This window comes from Siphateles boraxobius, unplaced genomic scaffold, assembly GCF_051911475.1.
Source record: "Siphateles boraxobius isolate OS27281-9 unplaced genomic scaffold, OSU_SipBor_1 13, whole genome shotgun sequence".
Lineage (NCBI taxonomy): Eukaryota > Metazoa > Chordata > Actinopteri > Cypriniformes > Leuciscidae > Siphateles > Siphateles boraxobius.
Window position 1 is genome coordinate 21363424 of NW_027508733.1, and position 18246 is coordinate 21381669.

Consider the following 18246-nt stretch of genomic DNA (forward strand, 5'->3'; position numbering starts at 1 on the left):
TATTTATTGAATGGGAAAAAGTTAAGTTAAAAAAAATATTTAGAAAGAAAGATAACAATAATACATTTAGAATGCACCAAAATTAGGTCTACGGTAACAAGATAGAGTAAATCACCCTTTGAAAGTAACTTCAAAAAATGATTGTATCGATTACATTGTTACATATACGTGCCGACAAGGGACTGTTAAAAATGTATGTGTCATTGAATCATTCATTCAAGAGATTTGTTCAAAAACACTAATTCATCTAGTAATGAAAAAAGTGAATTATTTATGAGTGAGTCATTGAATCCTTCATTCAACCAGACTTTTTAAAAATTAATTCATTCAAAGTAAATGACGTTACGAAATTTCATCAAAACAAAAGTTGATTTTATTTTGCCTGACATGTAAGTTTTAAAATTATTTTAATTTCATTGGTGAATTTAGGTTGGGGGTTTTTTAACGTAAGGAGGGAGGAATGGATAGTTTGCCGGCTTTGTCAAGCTAACATAATTAAACATTTACAATGGGCTCAAAATTTGCATGATAACAATGTATACAAAATGCTCGTATAGCATTTTAAGGTGACCTTGATAAGGTAACAAAAGCAACAAACAAAAAAAGCTTTTCAGGAGGTAAAGGAACACCCACATTCAAACTCTGCGTAGGAAGGAGATCTTGAGGGACTCTGGGATTTCGAGTTGGGCGGCAGTGACTTGCGGAGGCGGCTGATAAGGGAACGTGACGGGGAACACCCGCCTGACATCCATCAGAAGCTGTGGAGGTTGCCCCTCAGAGCGCCCCTTCAGCAGCCCCTGGGAAACCCCACAGAAAAGCAGCATTATCACTCCTGGACAAAACCCTGCTATGATCTTCTGTTACAGCGCTCACATTCACATGATTTCACTCTTACCTGTACTATACGGATGAAATTGAGCGTTACTCTCTCTTCGAGGTCACTCTGAGGTGTGTAGAGGCTTAAAATCTTCACAAGCTGTGAGAAGATTTTTCATATTATGTTAATGTAAAATTATATATATATATAATTATATATATAATTATATAAACTGTATAATTGATCATATATGTGTGTGTGTGTGTGTGTGTGTGTGTGTGTCAATGTGAGTGTTTATTGATGTATATATTGAAATTACATTTATATTGTAATATGTATATATATATAATTTTATGAAAGCCATGTATACATCATTTATATGTATATAATTCTAATTTAAATTATTTGTAATATAAATACAGTACACACACACACACAAACATATATATATATACATACACATTATTTTTAAAATGTTTATTAATGTATAAATTCTTATATATGTATGTATCTACCTCAAACACATACACATATCAGAATGAATATATTAATAAACATTCATATTAATATGTAATATAATTATAATATTGACTATATGTGTTATTTTTATAAATCATGTGTATATATATATATATATATATATATATATATATATATATATATACACAATATAGTAAATATTATAATTATATATATAATAATATATTGTTTAATATACACACATACATACAGTTTATATGAATAAACATTTTTTAAATCTTTTTTAATTTGTTATATATATATTTATATATATAATACAAATTAATATCATATTTTTATATAAATATAAATTACACATAATGTTATATAAATCATGTATAAATAATTGATATATATATAAATTACATTTTATGTAAAAAAAAATATATTTTATATGCACAATTTACATTCAGATATTTGTATGTAAATATAAATTAGAATTCAGTATATATATATATATATATATATATATAGATAGATAGATAGATAGATAGATAGATAGATAGATAGATAGATAGATAGATAGATAGATAGATAGATAGATAGATAGATAGATAGATAGATAGATAGATATACTACAAAATTACTACAAGGTCACTGACTGCTCTTTATGAAATCTGAAACACAATTCACTTAAATCACAAAACTAACATGCAAGTGTCTCAACATGTCAATGTAATAGGCACGCCACCTGCTGGTTGGACATTGCATTGCAGGTTTGGACCATGGCTTGTCCATCCGCTTCAGTCTTCTTGCTCATTTGAAGAAGCTGTGCTGCCTGTATCAGAGGCTCCAGAGCGCTCACAGCGCCCCCTGCCTGCAGCGAACGACTCCGCAGCCACTCCTCCAGTAAACTCACATTATACCTATGATAGAAGGATAGAAATAAATCTGATGCAAGAACTCCCTCAAGCAGATGTTGAAGTAACAGACCTGATCTGGAGGCCGCGGTTCCAGCAGCACATGTCTTTGCGCAGTAGCAAGCTGTTGAGGGTGGTTGCGGCCAGCAGGTACATGAGCTGACGGAAGGCTTGTTCCAGCAGGGCCGAGGGCAGATCCTGACGGGACAGGGCTGTGTGTAATGCTGACAGTTCCCTCAAGACTGCTGACATAGTGGTCCCCTCTGTGCTGGCGGGAGGCCGGGGGTCCGAACCCGCTCGCTTCCGGGCCACACTCTTTACAGATGAACCAGCCAGACCAGGGATGGTCTCACTTTCAAGCATTGCTGGGACTGAAGTAAAGAGATGAGTACACAATCAAGGTCATTGACAGATCTGTATGAAAGGTCTTTCTGTCAATATGAGTGTACCGATCATAGGTTGTAGATGGCTCTCAGAGATGGACAGCAGCTGCTGATAGGCCTGAATACACAGATCACTGAGCGCTCGGACACACTCCTGCACGTCCGTCACCAGAGGCACCAACTCCTCGCAGCCCCTCACATCCTTCACCAGGTTCAAATATTTAATGGATCAAATCATATTATTATATTTCAATTTGAAGCCTGTAATTTCTGCCAACGGTTAAAATAATGCTGAATAAAAATTGTAATTTGGAGTACAGATCTGTTACCTGTTGGGGAGAGTGCTGGTGGAGCAGGTCTTTGAGCAGGTAAGCGTTCTTTAGCCACACCGCCGTCATATCCAGATCATTGCCGTGTTTCTACAATAATCACATGGCTATTGTTCACAAATATGACCAATTAATATCTTAAAATCTACTCTACACAGATTTCCTAGATACAGACTACAGTCATACATTTTATCTTGAATTTAATTAAGCGTACTTGATTATGAACTTAATGAGGCTATGTGACAATATTGTAAACTGTAAAATGACTGTAAAAAATATTTAAATAGCTTTACCGCTCAATTAACAGAGTGGTGCAGGTATGATGTAAATTTGTAGGCCAAAACGCGGAAGCGAGTTAGCATTTTAGCACTTCTGGTTCCATTGTCGCGAAGCCAATGGGTTTTTTTAATGGGGTTTTGGTTAAATGGCTGAAATAAGGTCTGTGGTGAACACAAGCTGAAGATACTTTCACGTTTTATTCTACGACTTAAAATACATCAATATTACCCCACTCATGATTTTTTAAGCTGTTATGTGTCTTGAAAAAGATGGTTGTTAACAAGTGGCTAAATGGGTTCTACTGAGGCTGTCGAAGAGATTAAACATCATCACGCTGAACAGCCTCTTATGCTTATAGTTGTGCTCTTATAAACTATTCTAACTCAAACGTTGGGAAAATGTTTTTAGATCAAATCTGAAAGAGTGGTTGGAAGCTTAGTGATGGTGACGTTGAAGTCGAGCAACCGTGGTGTAGTTCGTTTATAGCCTACCTTTAAACTTTTTACTTCTGGCTTCAAAAAATCATAAAAGTTCATCTTTGAGAATGATCTTGATGGACAAAACGTGTGAAACGTGATGACAGAGCTTGTTTTTTGCGATAATCCAAAGACCTATGGGAAAATCCTTTGGGGTTTTTGTCGAGGGAACCAGGTTGGCCTACAAAGTGATGTCATAGTCATACCTGCACCACTCTATACACACGTTTTCATGTAAGTTCTAAATTTATATGCCTCACATTTCTGCTTTTAAATCCTCTAAAAATTGGCTCCATATAAAACAGTAAACAGGTAATTGCTTTTTATCACAATTCTGACTGAGATGTAAACTCGCAATTGTGAGAATAAAAGTCAGAATTGTGGGATGAAAAGTCAGAATTATTGAAATTTTTTTATTCCGCGGACGAAACAAGTTTCCTTTTTTAAATAATTAAAAAGATAATTGCGACTTTTTTCTCGCAATTCTGACTTATTTTCTCCCAATTGCGAATTTACATCCGGCAATTGTTTTTTTTCCTCTTGGAATTCTGACTTTTTTCTCTCAATTATGAGTTTATAGCCCACAACTCTATTTTTTCTCGCAATTCTGACTTTTTTTCGTGCAATTCTGACTTTTCTCGCAATTGAAAGTTTATATCCCACAATTCTGACTTTTTTTCTCACAATTATGATTTTTTTCTTGCACTTTTGAGTTTATATGCCACAACTCAATTTTTTCTAGCAAATCTGACTTTTTTTCCAGCAAATCTGATTTTTTTCTCTCGCAATTGCGTGTTTATATCCCGCAATTCTGAGATGTAAACTCACAATTCAGACATAAAAAGTCCGAATTATGAGTTTATATCTCGTAATCCTGACCTTTTTATTCTCAGAATTAAGAAAGATATAAACTCAGAATTGTGAGAAAAAGAGTCTGAATTGTGAGGTATAAACTCGCAATTCTGACATTTTTTCTCTCAAATGCGATTATATATATAGCAAAATTCGGACTTTTGTCTCCGAATTTGAGTTTAACTCGCAATTCTGAGGAAAAAATCAGAATTGTGAGATAAAAAGTCACAATTACCTTTTTAATGTTTTTTATTCCATGGTGGAAACAAGCTTCCATAAGTGCCTCACCATCACCTCGATTTTTGGTTCTTCTTTTTTTAAGAAAACAAATGTTTTTTGTTGTAGTTAACCTATATGTCACAAATACGGTTTGAGTTTAATTTCTATTGAACCCGGAAATAAACAAATAAGGGATAAGAAGCATAAATTGATGGCATGTAAATATATAAATGCTTGTTTGACCAAAGTTTGTTATTCACCTTCATGGCAGTTTTAATAGCGCTGACAGCAGCACCGCAGAGTCCCTTCACTCGCGTCTGATCGCCACTACAGTCCGCTTGCCGTACACACAGAAACAGAACCCGGGCCGCCAGTCCAGGGGACAAGGACAAAACTCCCTCCGCCCTCACATCTGTTACAAAGAAATGATGAATCCTGTCAGTCAGCTTGAATAACCATCTCAAAAGTAAACCAACTGCTGTGTGTTGTTGACCTGTTATAAGGTGTTTGATCAGCTTGCTCTCATCTCTTTTCCTGCACTCCAGTAGTCCGCTGAGTGTCTGGCTCTTCTGAGGGCCAGGAGATGTTGGGTCCTGAGACGCAGCTATCGCTAGACCTGAGCAGGACATTTTTAAGTGTGACACACTGTCTTTCAAACGTTTGGGGTCAATTTTTTAACTCCTTTCCGCCAGTGTTTTTGTTGCCTTTTAAGTTGCCAGCCAATGTAAGCGTTTTTGATAATTATCACAAAAATGCAATGGCCCCCAGAATATTTTGTTGTATGTATATCTGAACATGCTATACATCAAAAGAAAGAACAAAGCCTCTTCTTTTAAAAAAAGACATTTTGAACCAAAAGTTTAGAAAATCATGTTTTTTCAGAATATGCGTAATGGCCCAGACAGTAACATAGTGTCGGCCCAGATCCGGCCCACATCCAGATCGGGCAATGTGAAAGCCACAATGTACCAGATGTGTGCCGGATCTGGGCCTACACTATGTTGCTGTCGGGGAGGGCCTCGACCATATAATAGTGAAAACACGGAAAGCCGTAAAATTCAGTTAATGGCGGCGAAAGAGTTAAAAAAAAAAAAATGCTCTTATTTAGCAAGTACATAATAAATTTATCAAAAGTGCCAGTAAAGACATTTATAATGTTACAAAATATTTATATTTCAAATAAATGCTGTTTTTTACCAGTTTCCACAAATATATTAAGCAGCACAACTGTTTTCAACATTGATGATAATCAGAAATGTTTCTTGAGCAACAAAATCAGCATATTAGAATGATTTCTGAAATATCATGTGACACTGAAGACTGGAGTAGTGATGCTGAACATTCAGCTTTTCATCATAGGAATAAATTCAAATAGAAAATAGTTATTTTAAATTGTAATGATTCACAATATTATTGTTTTACTGTATTTTCGATCAAAAATGCAGCTTTGGTAAACTTAAGAGACTTCTTTCAAAAATTGTCTTCAAACTTCAAACCCTTTTTCATTCATTGCACAAAGGGTTCTTTATAGTAGAAAAAGGCTTTACATTTTTAAAAATGTCCTTCACACTAAAAAGAAAATGTTTTCTTTTAAGAACTGCCTACTGAAAGGATCTTTGAGGAACCAAAATGATTCTTCCAGGTGGGAAAAAGCTTTTTGGAACCGTTATTTTTAAGTGTAGAGTAGTTGTTTATTTTTGTTGTTGTTGTTGTTGTTGTTGTTGTTGTTGTTGTTGTTGTTGTTGTTGTTGTTGTTGTTGTTGTTTTTTAAATGGACCCACACAGACCTGCATAAGACAGGATTCTCCTGAGGCTCACAGTGTGTTTCAGTTCCTTGAGCTCTCGACGTAATCGGACACATTCCTGCTCTCGAACCGCCACCTGCTCCGTTAGTTCCTTCATTCAAACACATTAAAGAGCAAAAAATTACAACTGAACAAAGTACATAGTACAAAGAACAATAAATGGTAGGTTCAGATGGAAAAGGTACATTTAGCTCAGGATCTCCAGGTGTATCTCTCTCATGGGCCTGCTGGAGTTTCATCCTGAGAGCTGAAATCTCCTGCTCCCACTGCCCTCTCTGAGACAACAGCTGCGTCTCTAGAAACCTGGAACCATACAATTTAGTGCCGATAATAGCCTATAAGTCATCAATGACTTTATAAGGTCTCAATGTATTAGTCTGATGAACATGGGATGAGTGAAAGGAAACTGACTTGTTGGCCACCCGTACAGCATCATACGCATATCTGAGATCTTCTCCCTTCATCCTCTCGGCTGTGTCCTTCGCAACGCTCATATCCTCCATTAGGATGTTCTGTGGGTAAATATTGTTTACTTTATTGTTGCAATATTAGCTTTTTTAATTTTTATTTTAGACTTTTAATGTCTGACCAGAGGTTGCTCATGGCTCCAGGGTCTCCTGTCGGTGGGTGACGTGACGCTGATCCTCCTGATCTCCTCGGGTGAAGGGCTCGAGAACGGCGTGGTGACGGGCGAAAGAGGTTCCAAAGACACAGTCGAATCTGTTCGCCTATGTCCACGTGAATGCTGCGCGGGAGCACACATATATATTCTTGCTTTCGTTTAAGATTAAATACAATGTTAACACAAGAATGAATAAAACTAGAAAACAAAAAATATTATTATTAGCTACTAGCCTACATAAATTATTTTTATTAATATACAGTATTGTCATATTTTCATTCAGGGGCATCGTGTACCTGTTTTTTATTTTATTCTTACATATATTTTATTATGATTTGTACTATGGGGTTGTTGATCTGATTCCAACAGAACTATAATATAGTAAACAATAGGAAAAAAACAACAACATTTTTCCATGTTTTTTGGCCACAAAATTACTTTTAATTTTGTATGAAAAACGCATACTGACTTTCTCCCACTCTCTCTCGCACTCAAACGCGCACACATATGGGCACACTCGCACAAAAACGAGTTGTCAGCGTTGATCTGACGATTTTATCAGTAAAATAGTTTAGCAGCTTACAAGATACATTACATTTTTCACTAGTGCGGTAATAACGGCGCTGTTCTTGGAGCAGATAAACGTACAGTTTCGCTATTTGTAGAGACACTGCTGTCGTCGAACACTGTTGAGAGACGCACAGAGACTCAGGTAATTCACACACGCTAATAAGCTAGCGTGTGTGAATTACCTGAGATTCTATGGTCTCTCTCTCTCTCTCTCTCTCTCTCTCTCTCTCTCTCTCTCTCATAAAGCCATTAGTCAGCTATCAATGGCTCAAGCCTCCGTTACTAGCTGTGAAATAGTGTTTTGGAACTATAGAACTAGCAACAGAGGTGTAAGATGAGATGCGTAAGAAATTAGTCCTACACTCAAGAGTTTTTTAAAGACAAAAACCTGATAAATGTCTTGAAATACAACATCTGAACAATGTCTTGAGGTGAGGAGTGCATTTTTTCCTAATAATTCAACCCGCCTTTATCAATTATTCCTTAAATATTTATATACATTACAAATTCTCTAAAGATGTACCTCATTGGTGGTGAATAGGCTCATATCTCTTAGGTTGTCATATCTTTGCTCTAGCCTCGTGAACTCTCTAAGTAAACTCTGGTATCTCCTCCTCTCCTCTTCCAGCTCTGCTTGCACTGATGCACCTGCCTGATCCACAGACTGCTGCCGGCTCTCTGAAACATCCAGTTTATTCAAATTTTTACTTTTACATATATGGGTCAATATCACTGTAGGGTGCCTTTTGGTGTCCTGAACATAAATAACTAATTTTCCATTATAACTTAACATACAAATTTCTATGAAAGGGTGTGTTATATAAGGCTAAGTTGTTTTATTCATAGCAGTAGCATTATTTGGCTCTTTAGATACATTTTCAAGATTTTCTATAACTTTGTATAAGAGGATTTATGTTATTTTGAAATGTCCCAGGCACTGCTCATCAAATTTGAATGAGAGTAAAATAGTCAAATCCTATTTATTTTGTATTTATTTTTTCCTATTAATATTTTGTTTAATAAGATATTACTCAAATTGAGTGTATTGATCAGTTTATAATAAAAACAATATTTTTATTTAATAAAAAAGAAGAGTTTTTCCATGTCCCTTAAATGGTTGTCCACCCTGTCGTATTGTGGAATCTGCCCCTTTAAGAATAGGCCACCCCCATTAGTAACATCAGGACAACAGATTTTTGTATCTCTATAGTGGTGGGAAATTCTTCAACTGCTGAGGCGAGTAGCTGCTGATTTTAGAAACTAACAAATTTTCAAACTAACATATGAGTTTGCTTACTTGTTTTGCCAAAGCATGTCCACCCTGTCGGCATAAAATATACTGGAAGTGATTCAAATACAATAATTTCCAAATATGTACGTTTTAATATACCAAATTCTCTTCAACAACCAGGCTAACTATTTACCTAGTCACAGTTTGTTGTAACCTAATATGCTAATTGAAGCTCAAAATGTCCACCCTGTCGTTGTTCCAAAATGTCCACCCTGTCGGCCACTTAGACTCGACGGGGTGGACATACACATGACAGGGTGGACATAGCATTCATTTGTAGTTAATATTGCAATTTATAGCAATGTTATATTACATTTTATGGAAACGTATAATATAATATAATATAACAAGATAATATTTTGTTATATAAAAAAACATAAAATCATCGCTGTTCTCAGGACATGCCTCTGAGTGCGGCAGAAATTGCGGCAGAAAGTGCCCGGCAATACCAGTTTGGGGCAAGTTGTTCCACGTGTTGTAAATGTTATAAATTGACAGAATTCATTTACTACAATATTTCTTGGCCACAAATAAAAAAACTAATTGTTACATTTAATGTACTTGCCTTGTCATGTTTTGTTATTATAATTTTCCTTATGTTATGTTTACATTTTGCTGAAAAGACGGGCAGGTTTTTGAAGTCCCTGTCTTTTTCATCTCAACCAGAGAGGCCATTCTAAATTCTCAGTTATGTCAATGTGATTGAGAATGTAAATATATATTTATTTCTTTAAGTTGAATAAATGTTTAATTGTCATATTTTGTCATGCTTTTTGTGTTCTGCTTTATGTGTCCACTCAATCGTGTGCTTGTCCAACCTGTCGTGGGCTCGTCCACCCTGTCATCTTGGTTTTTTTCAAATAATATTTAAAATAATAATTTAATCATACCTATATAATCCATTCTGCTAGGTGTGGGGGCAATAACATGCAAACAAAACTGCATCCAAATAATCAAATATTTTTCCAAATAAGAAAAAATACTTGTGTGAATTGTATGAGTTTCTTTAAAAACACATGATTTACATAAAATCTTTTATGCATTTATAATTTTAAAGCAAACAAATAACCCTGTTTAGGAAAGGGACATCATACCTTTCAGAAAGTATCATTTGTATCTTAATAATGCAATGAAACCATATTTAACAGTAATTTATATGTCCACGATAGGGTGGACATATCTATGCTTTATGCTCTAAAAAATGGCCCATAATTTAAAAAAAAAAAAAATTGTGGGAGCTCAGATAATATATTTATTATAGTATTTAAGTGTCTACTATTATGACATGACATAAAGCGAATGGTAAATTAAAATCAAAATGTGTGAGTATTGTGAGGGTTGAAAGGCACTCTATGGTGATATTGACCCATATGATTTATAGCATTTTTATATTTATTGTGTATATCTAAATACATTCAAATGAACCTTAGACTGCTATTTTATTTACTAATTAAATGCAATACATTAATTGAGATGAAACCGTGGTGGTTCATTTCACAATAAAATATGACACAAATTGAATCCATTTACCCTCCTGAGCCTTTTCCTGATCCTGTAAACGAATAGCCAAATCATCCATCTCTTTCTCCAAAGAATCTCTCTCGAATCGGAGAGTTTGGATTTCCTAGAGTAAACAGGAAGTAAACAAACAAAACTGGTGAGTATTAACAGAACCAACTGCCTTGCAAGAAAAGAAAGTTTAAAATAAATAAATAGATAAAAATAAGTGGCTGATGTTAACTGTATGTGAAACATGGCTCACCTGTGTAAGCTGGAGAATCTCTTGGGCGGCCTTCTCCTCAGCTTTCCTCATGTCCTCCTCCTGTTTGTCTGCGAGTAAAGGAGCAGTGTTTGCATTCTCCTGCAGTTGGATCTGGAGTTTGAGGAGGCTTGACCGCAGCTGTTCCAGCTCAGAGCTGTGAGCTCCTCGCTCGGCCTGAAGAATCTCCCTCAGAGACGCACTCTCTCTCGCCTGAGAAAAGAAAAGCACACATGATTCACATTGTGCGGCCATCTGTCCGGATTTTAAATACTATATTCGCCTACCAATGCATCCTTGAGCTGGATGCTCGTATTTCCTCATGTTCAAATCACCGTGAAATCAAAGTGGACAATTCTTATTTTTTATAGAATATTACAGTATTTATTATAAATGATTTATCTGTGTGCATTATACAGTTCTTCCTGAACCAAAACAATGAGCTTATGCCGCATTCATGGCACGCTATGTCGTAACCGTAATTGGATGGATGGCAACCCGTGACGTTCTGTTCATGTCCTCAGACTCAGATTTATGGATTTCTGTGTCAACCCTATCAACGCTGAATTGAATCTGCAGCAGTCAGGTTGTACAAGTCAGAGAATTTAAATATTGTCATTACATAATTGCTCAAAGCTTTCTTGCACCCTCTCACCTGTTGGTCAGCTCTCAGCTGCAGCTGCATGAGTTTGACTTCCATGCCTTTATTGAGTTCTCTGAATTTCTCTACTGATCGAGCCTCAGCACGCAGGCACAACAGCTCTTTACGTGCGGCTCGTCTGCGCACGCAACTCTGCAGGAGCACCACTGCAGTTCTGACGCGCCTGAAACTACACCGGGCCAGCCAGCCTCGCACCTGTGCCTGCAAAAACACCACCGCTCGCTCAGTCAGCATCTAAAGAGAGAAGAGATTTATAAAAAAAATCATAAAATAATAATGTTTACATTAGGCAACAACATTAAAACAAATACACCTTACTCGTTTTTAAGCATAGACCTTACAGAAATAAAAATATGCATTAGTCCAGCTGCTTTACTTGAGTATATCATAGAGATGCTGCATTGAGATTTGCATTACTTGAGTTAGAACTTCAGAAGAGCACTAGAACTAGAATAATCAAGTTAATATTTGGCCATTTTTTCTGCATGTAGCATCTGCAGGTGTAGGGTCAAATGAGCCTGTAACTTTCAATTATACCCAGAAACACATTTGAAAGCACTTTACCTGTCTATAAATGCGACGAGCCTGGGTGCCTCTGATGAACGCCTGGATTTTAATGGTGGCCTCTCTGATGGTCATATAAAGTTGTCGCACAGCCAGCATGCGGTATGTTTTCTGGATGATTAAAGCAACGCGTGTATAACGGAGGGTCCACGCCAACCTAATGGTTAGGTAACAATGAAGTATATACTGTACTTAAAAATTCGGATCACAAACATACAGAAACACCTATTAGGAAACCTACACAACTAGAGTGGGACCTAAAAACCTGCAGTATGTTCTTTAGGTAACACTCTAACCCACCTTCGGGCTAGGGTTCCTCTGGTGTAGCGCTGCAGGATGAAGGTGGCCCACCGGAGCCGCTGATAACGCCTACGCTGCAGCCAGCCTCTCACCCAGCTTTGGATTAAAACCCCTGCTGCAGATAGCCGATCCCCTCTCAGCTTCTCCAGTACTGCAACTTGTCCAGCCCGGAAGAAGACCTTGGTCTTGCCAAAGCAGTACTGCTCTGGATCAGGGATGAGGTTGGGCAGGGCACTCTGGCAGGAACGCCGTACATCATCCTGAGAAACAGAATCATGTAGCAACACCCGGTAGCGGGTGAAGAACTCCTCGTACGTCCACCTGGAGTATGAACAAAAGAGTCGGGGATGTAAGAAGGAACTTATGCTTTTCTTATTTGATAGACTTGTAGAAGAGTTCTTGCCTGGAGGGGTAGCCTGCGGCACTGATTCGGATGGTCTCCAAGACTCCACACGCTCGCAATTGCTGCACTGCTCGCTTTGGATCAAATCTGATATAAAGAGATGAGAAAAGGTTACTTCAAAATCTGATAGACATAAACACATATGATATCTTATTTTTCTTACAGAAAGGGCTGTTTGACGTCATTGGACTTTATGCAGCGGACATAATGCGGAGTGGTGCTGTTCAGGGTGTCCATTAAAAGGTGCAGGGATTGACGAAACTAGACACACAAAGAAAGAACATGTAAGAAAAGGTTGAAAGCTCAGACCTAAAGAGTCAGAGAACACCTTAAGGGATTTAGATGGATTTAACCATGACTGGTTAACCATTTGAAAAGAGTTTTCTTCAGACAGGAACCAGGAGAAGCAGCTCACCTGAAAGCCCACAGTTAATTTGTGCTCTCTATGAGCCCGCTTTCCTGAACGTACGCTCCCGTTTGCAAGAGAGGAATTGGGGAGGGATCCCCCTGCTGACTCCTTCTGGAACAACTCTGCAACTAGTTCTGACTGGGAAGGATACAGACAGTTTTGAGGAGGCAGAGTGAGTACAAAACTAAATCTTTTAAAAGACAATAATTGAACTATTCACACAATACCTGGCTAGCTCTCAGTATATTGATGGGCTCCTCAAACACAGTGTCTCGGCTCTTGTCTAAAAAGCCATCACACTCGTACTGAACCTAATGCCAAAAAAAACAACAGCAATATTATCACAAACCTTGAAAGGTTTTGTGCCACCATTTGCTAAATTATTCTCAGTAGATGTTTTCTGACCAAATCAGCAAAATGCACAATGATGAAGGCAGAGTTGGACATGCGCGGTTTACGAAAGTAGGGGCTGTGGTTCAGGTGCTGGTCGTAAACCTTCCGAGCCCAGTTCTCATCCGAGCCTTTCGGCATCTAGAACAGAGAGAGAATGTGTTTTACACTTTGGTGACATGATAAGAGGGATTACAACTTGAGTTACAACATGTAGTTTGCTCACTCTGCATTCCTCATCCAGAAGATCAAGTAGGCCGAGCTGGCCTTCGATGAGCGTAATGCATGGCTGGTTATCGCTGAACTCAATACGGTTCCAGGGAAGTTCCTCTCGCAGGTACTCCTCTTGCTCCAACTGAAACACATGCTGACAAGGACATACCACATACTTAAAACTTAACTTAATGAACAAAGTTGAGTCAACCAGTCAACTAATGGCTAGAGAAGTTCTGAAAAACTCAAAAAATGGGCACTTGTACAGTTTCACTAGTGTGGAGAAATTCCTCAAGTCACGATTCGCTAGACAAAAATATAAAAAGACTCAAGTCAGGCACCAATGTAATCCAAGTCCCGATATCTGTAAACTTACCCTGTTGAACTGCTGTTGGAGTTTCTCGTTGGCGTAGTTAATACAGAATTGCTCAAAGCTATTCCTGTCAAAAGTCTCAAACCTTTAACAATAATAATAAAAAAAGATTGACAAAACAATCCAACATGTACATTTTTGTTATATTATTGATTATTATGTATAAAATAACTCTTACCCATAGATATCAAGAACTCCTATGAAAGATTTGGGCTGTTCCCGGTGTGCTCGTAAGGATGAGTTGAGTCTCTGCACCGTCCATGTGAATAGTTGCTCGTACACATGCTTAGCCAGAGCATCCCGTGCTTCATTAGCCTGTTGGCCTGTCATGGGCTTCACAAGCATCTCCCCACCCACCGCCAGTCGCCTGTGACATAGCCATTGGGCCATCTGAGCACCTTCCACCCCCAAAAGCTTGGCAAAGACAGATAAGGAGCGGTCATCGGCCTGCCAGTATGGTGAATAAGGAAGTATGTCCATATTATCACAAACTACTTGTTAGAAAATTAGCAAGGACAGCACTGCTCCTTTTTTTTTTATCTATACAGACATCAAACAGTTAATCAAATTTTGATTCTGACTCGTACACAAAAAATGTACACAATAATTGGAAATGGTGCTTGTACGTTAATGTAGCTGCGGTCCCCACCACGACCACTCGCTTGTATGTTGACATTCCCCAGATGAAGAATAGCTGCCAGTATACGAAATATCTCCATCTGCTGGTCCGGTTGCACTCCTGCAGGGGTGAACCACAAGTTTCAAGTTCATCACATTGTATTTAAGGAATATATGGATGTATATATACTTACCAAGTATAGTAAAGGCATTTCTTGTCCGCTCCAGTTCAACAACATCATCTGTGCCTGGAATGTGCACATCTTGTCCTTGGTTGGTGTAATGGAAGTTCTCCGCAGAATCTAGTGAGATGCAGTAACGCTTGGTGATTGAACAAAAACAACACAAATAAACACATTCACACATATATGTTTGAGTTACATGTTTTCGGGACATTAATTTAGGCTTTACCAAATTTGAGTGTCCTCAACTCTGGCAAATCCCTGGAAGCACAAAGCTGGTAGAAGATGTGGTAGTTTCTCTCTTCAGCTGCCTGTTCATGTGTCACAATACAAAATGCATCTCAATAACCAAACTTGATAACTGAATCGTGAGATATTCACTATATGATCAAGCGATCACCTGAAAAACAACTCTTGATTTCTCCAACAAGTAGGTCTTCATGTTTGCCCCAATTATATCCCCTTTACGTCCAAATCCTATCTCAATATACTTTCCAAACCGGCTGCTGTTGTCGTTTCTGGTTGTTTTTGCATTACCAATTGCCTGTAATGGTTAAAATGGTATGGTCATTTAAGTAAATTAAATGACTAATAAACAGCCTCCTCCTACTTTACCAGAAAGGCCAGAAATCAAGTTTCAGTACCTCCATGATGGGATTGGACGCCAAAACTTTCTCCTCCACACTGGTCTGCTGGGCCGCACCACCCACAACAGCAAAGTAACGCATAGTGTACTTGGCAGATACAGTTTTACCTGAACCTGATTCTCCACTGATTATGATGGACTGGTTTTTCTCCTCTCTGTACACATAATTATGATTGAAACCATATTTAAACCATATGTGTCGGTTAAGGTAATATGATGCAAATTCAGAATGAAACTCCCTACTGTATACTGTGTAGTAACAAGGTAAAAAGTAAAAGGTACTTTGATATCAACATAATAATTTGCAGGGTACTTTCATGGTATACTTCTATACCATGGTATTCTTTTGTCCAAAAAATTGTAATACTTTTTTGTAAGTGAACTATTCTTGTTATTTGCTTGCTCTTGACCTAGTCATAGTGCAGTACGCCTCTTCAGCCACCGAAAAAATATGCGGCTCCATATCAGCCGTGTCCTGGCCACTGTAAGCGTCAATCACCTCCTCTCCGTAGATGGGCAACTGTTCATATGGATTTAATGCCACCAACACAATCCCTGTTGAAGTATAAGAAAGTTATCTAAATGAGATTACGTATCTATGATAGGAAAAATGTAATTCATGTAGTTTAACATGCAAGGCCATCAATTTCTTTGAATAATTCGCACACCAATAAACTCAATGCTTGGTAAATGTTCTTTACAGTAGCCAATATAACAATGAGTAAGGTTATTTGAATCTCTGTGCCTTGAACTTTACACCCAGTAAAATGGAGGTTAATGGGTGATGGCTGTAAAAACTTGCCACTGTTTTCTGTAGAATTTAACTCACCGCAGTATGTGTAAATGCTATTGTAGTCAAGAAAGCGCACTCGTAAATTGTGAAGTACAGCTGGCTCATGGAGGAAGGTTAGAGCTGTGAGGTCATTCTCCCCCTCCAAAATTTCAGGGTTACCAAGAGGGGGAAGACCTGCCGGAGGCAACACCGGATACTCCATCTCCTTATTTTAAAAACAAATAAATACAGTATATATACAGTTTGTTACTATAGGCCTATAAATAAAATAAAATAAAACATGTTCATCCTGCAGGCCTCATGGTTTCATTTCAGTATCATATGTGTGTTTTTGTCTTACTCTGCCATCACTGAGTTGGATTAAGATATGCTGGTCTCCAGAATGATAGTCTTGAAGCAGCTGTACAGACACCCACACAGCTTCTGGGTCTGGCACCCACACACATGCACCCTGAGAGGCGATAGAAACATAATAAATACATATTCATACAAAGGATAATCAACAAAAAATAGTCAAAGTCATTTGAAACTTTGATTTTTTTTTTAGTTTATGTAGAATCACACACATTAGTGTGTGGCAGATTTTGAAATATCAAACATTTATTTTTTGGTGTTTTGACGGGAAGTGAAGTGGGAACGGGATATAGAAAGGTCCCCGAGCCAGGTCTCGAAGTCGGAACTCGGTTCGGAGCATTGCCCATTGACTCCGACAAATTCTCTAAATAAAGGTTAATTTTTTTGTTTCTTTTTGTATTTATTATTTTACTTGTTGGATATGCGTTTTTGGAAGAAAAAGAAATACAAAGCCCATTCTGCAAGTAATGTTCCTTATATCCCTCGTTACTTCAGTAATTAATATTACCCAAACTTTAATATACCCGTTTTCACAGACAAGGCTTAAGCCTAGTCTCTGAGTAAAATGCATATTTGAGCTGTTTTTACTGAAAACAACTTGCACTTACATATCTTAAAATATGTCAGCGGTTTTGTCTCATGATGCACACCAAGACATGTTTGTTTATAAAAGCTAAGCTACTTAAATGTCCTAATTGAACTACGGTCTAATCCTGGTTAAACTTTGTGGAACCACAAACAATTAAGTTCTTATATTTCAAGTGTTTTGATGAAAGTGAAGCAGACTGGTTGACATTCCACTGCTTTTCAAACAAAAAACTGCTACATTGCGCTTCCAGCAGAGTTTCGTGCTGACCCTAAACACACCTGAACCAGCTAATCAAGGTCTTCAGGATTATTAGAAACTTCAAGCCAGGTGTGCAGGAAGGTGGCCTTCTACGAGCAAAAAAGGACATTGCAGTCTACAGACTTAATTATTATAATGTCTAAAGATATGGATACCAAGGAAATTGATTCAATATTTGAATGTTACACAACCGGCTCATGTGCACCCAGTGACACTGTTTTTCTCCTCAATCAGCATAAAAACACTCGGAGCACCATTAAACATTAACACCAGCTGATCTCCTCTGACACTGACATTCAACACTAAACATCTCTATCTATCTATCTATATATCTATCTATCTATCTACCAAACTATCTATCTATCTATCTACCTACCTACCAATCTATCTATCTATCTACCAATCAATCAATCTATCTATCTATCTACCTACCAATCTATCTATCTATCTATCTATCTATCTATCTATCTATCTATCTATCTATCTATCTATCTATCTATCTATCTATCTATCTATCTATCTGTGTCTGTCTATCTATAATGACATCCAATGAAACTCCAAAAAATTATTATACATAAAAAGTAATTAAACGGACTTACCTTTGTGTAGAGCTCTGTGGTTGCCATCTGGCCAGAAAGTTAATTTCTGCTTTGACAGCTCAAATGAAACCTCTCTACAACTTCAGACCAGTCGCAGAGCGAGTGACTGGCCC

The 18246-nt window shown here is 37.6% G+C and overlaps 1 protein-coding gene across 1 annotated transcript; it reads right to left on the reverse strand.

Annotated features, from left to right (window-relative positions):
• Positions 1-386: 386 nt before the first annotated feature.
• LOC143736000 (unconventional myosin-Va) lies at positions 387-18221 on the reverse strand. The gene is made up of 35 exons (XM_077226459.1): positions 18134-18221; positions 16674-16784; positions 16370-16538; positions 15951-16095; positions 15539-15695; positions 15295-15438; positions 15124-15205; positions 14907-15014; positions 14721-14833; positions 14273-14541; positions 14098-14179; positions 13735-13875; positions 13524-13649; positions 13346-13429; positions 13125-13256; positions 12873-12970; positions 12710-12796; positions 12307-12627; positions 12007-12163; positions 11437-11676; positions 10785-10994; positions 10553-10646; positions 8255-8409; positions 7129-7284; positions 6951-7051; positions 6725-6842; positions 6522-6630; positions 5228-5350; positions 4995-5146; positions 2909-2998; positions 2646-2781; positions 2270-2567; positions 2028-2202; positions 896-976; positions 387-797 (listed from the first exon to the last, which is right to left on the reverse strand). Exons 1-35 carry the CDS (start codon positions 18158-18160, stop codon positions 636-638), a joined length of 4953 nt encoding a protein of 1650 aa, XP_077082574.1. The 5' UTR covers positions 18161-18221; the 3' UTR covers positions 387-635.
• Positions 18222-18246: the final 25 nt, after the last annotated feature.

Bases quoted from the DNA above. Each gene is read 5' to 3' on its own strand.
- LOC143736000 (XM_077226459.1), bottom strand. From the start codon at position 18,160: ATGGCAACCACAGAGCTCTACACAAAG. The intron at 15,439-15,538 runs GTACTGAAACTT...TAACCATTACAG, and splicing joins CGTCCAATCCCATCATGGAG to GCAATTGGTAATGCAAAAAC. The intron at 13,430-13,523 runs GTCAGAAAACAT...TTTTGGCATTAG, and splicing joins TTGTGCATTTTGCTGATTTG to GTTCAGTACGAGTGTGATGG.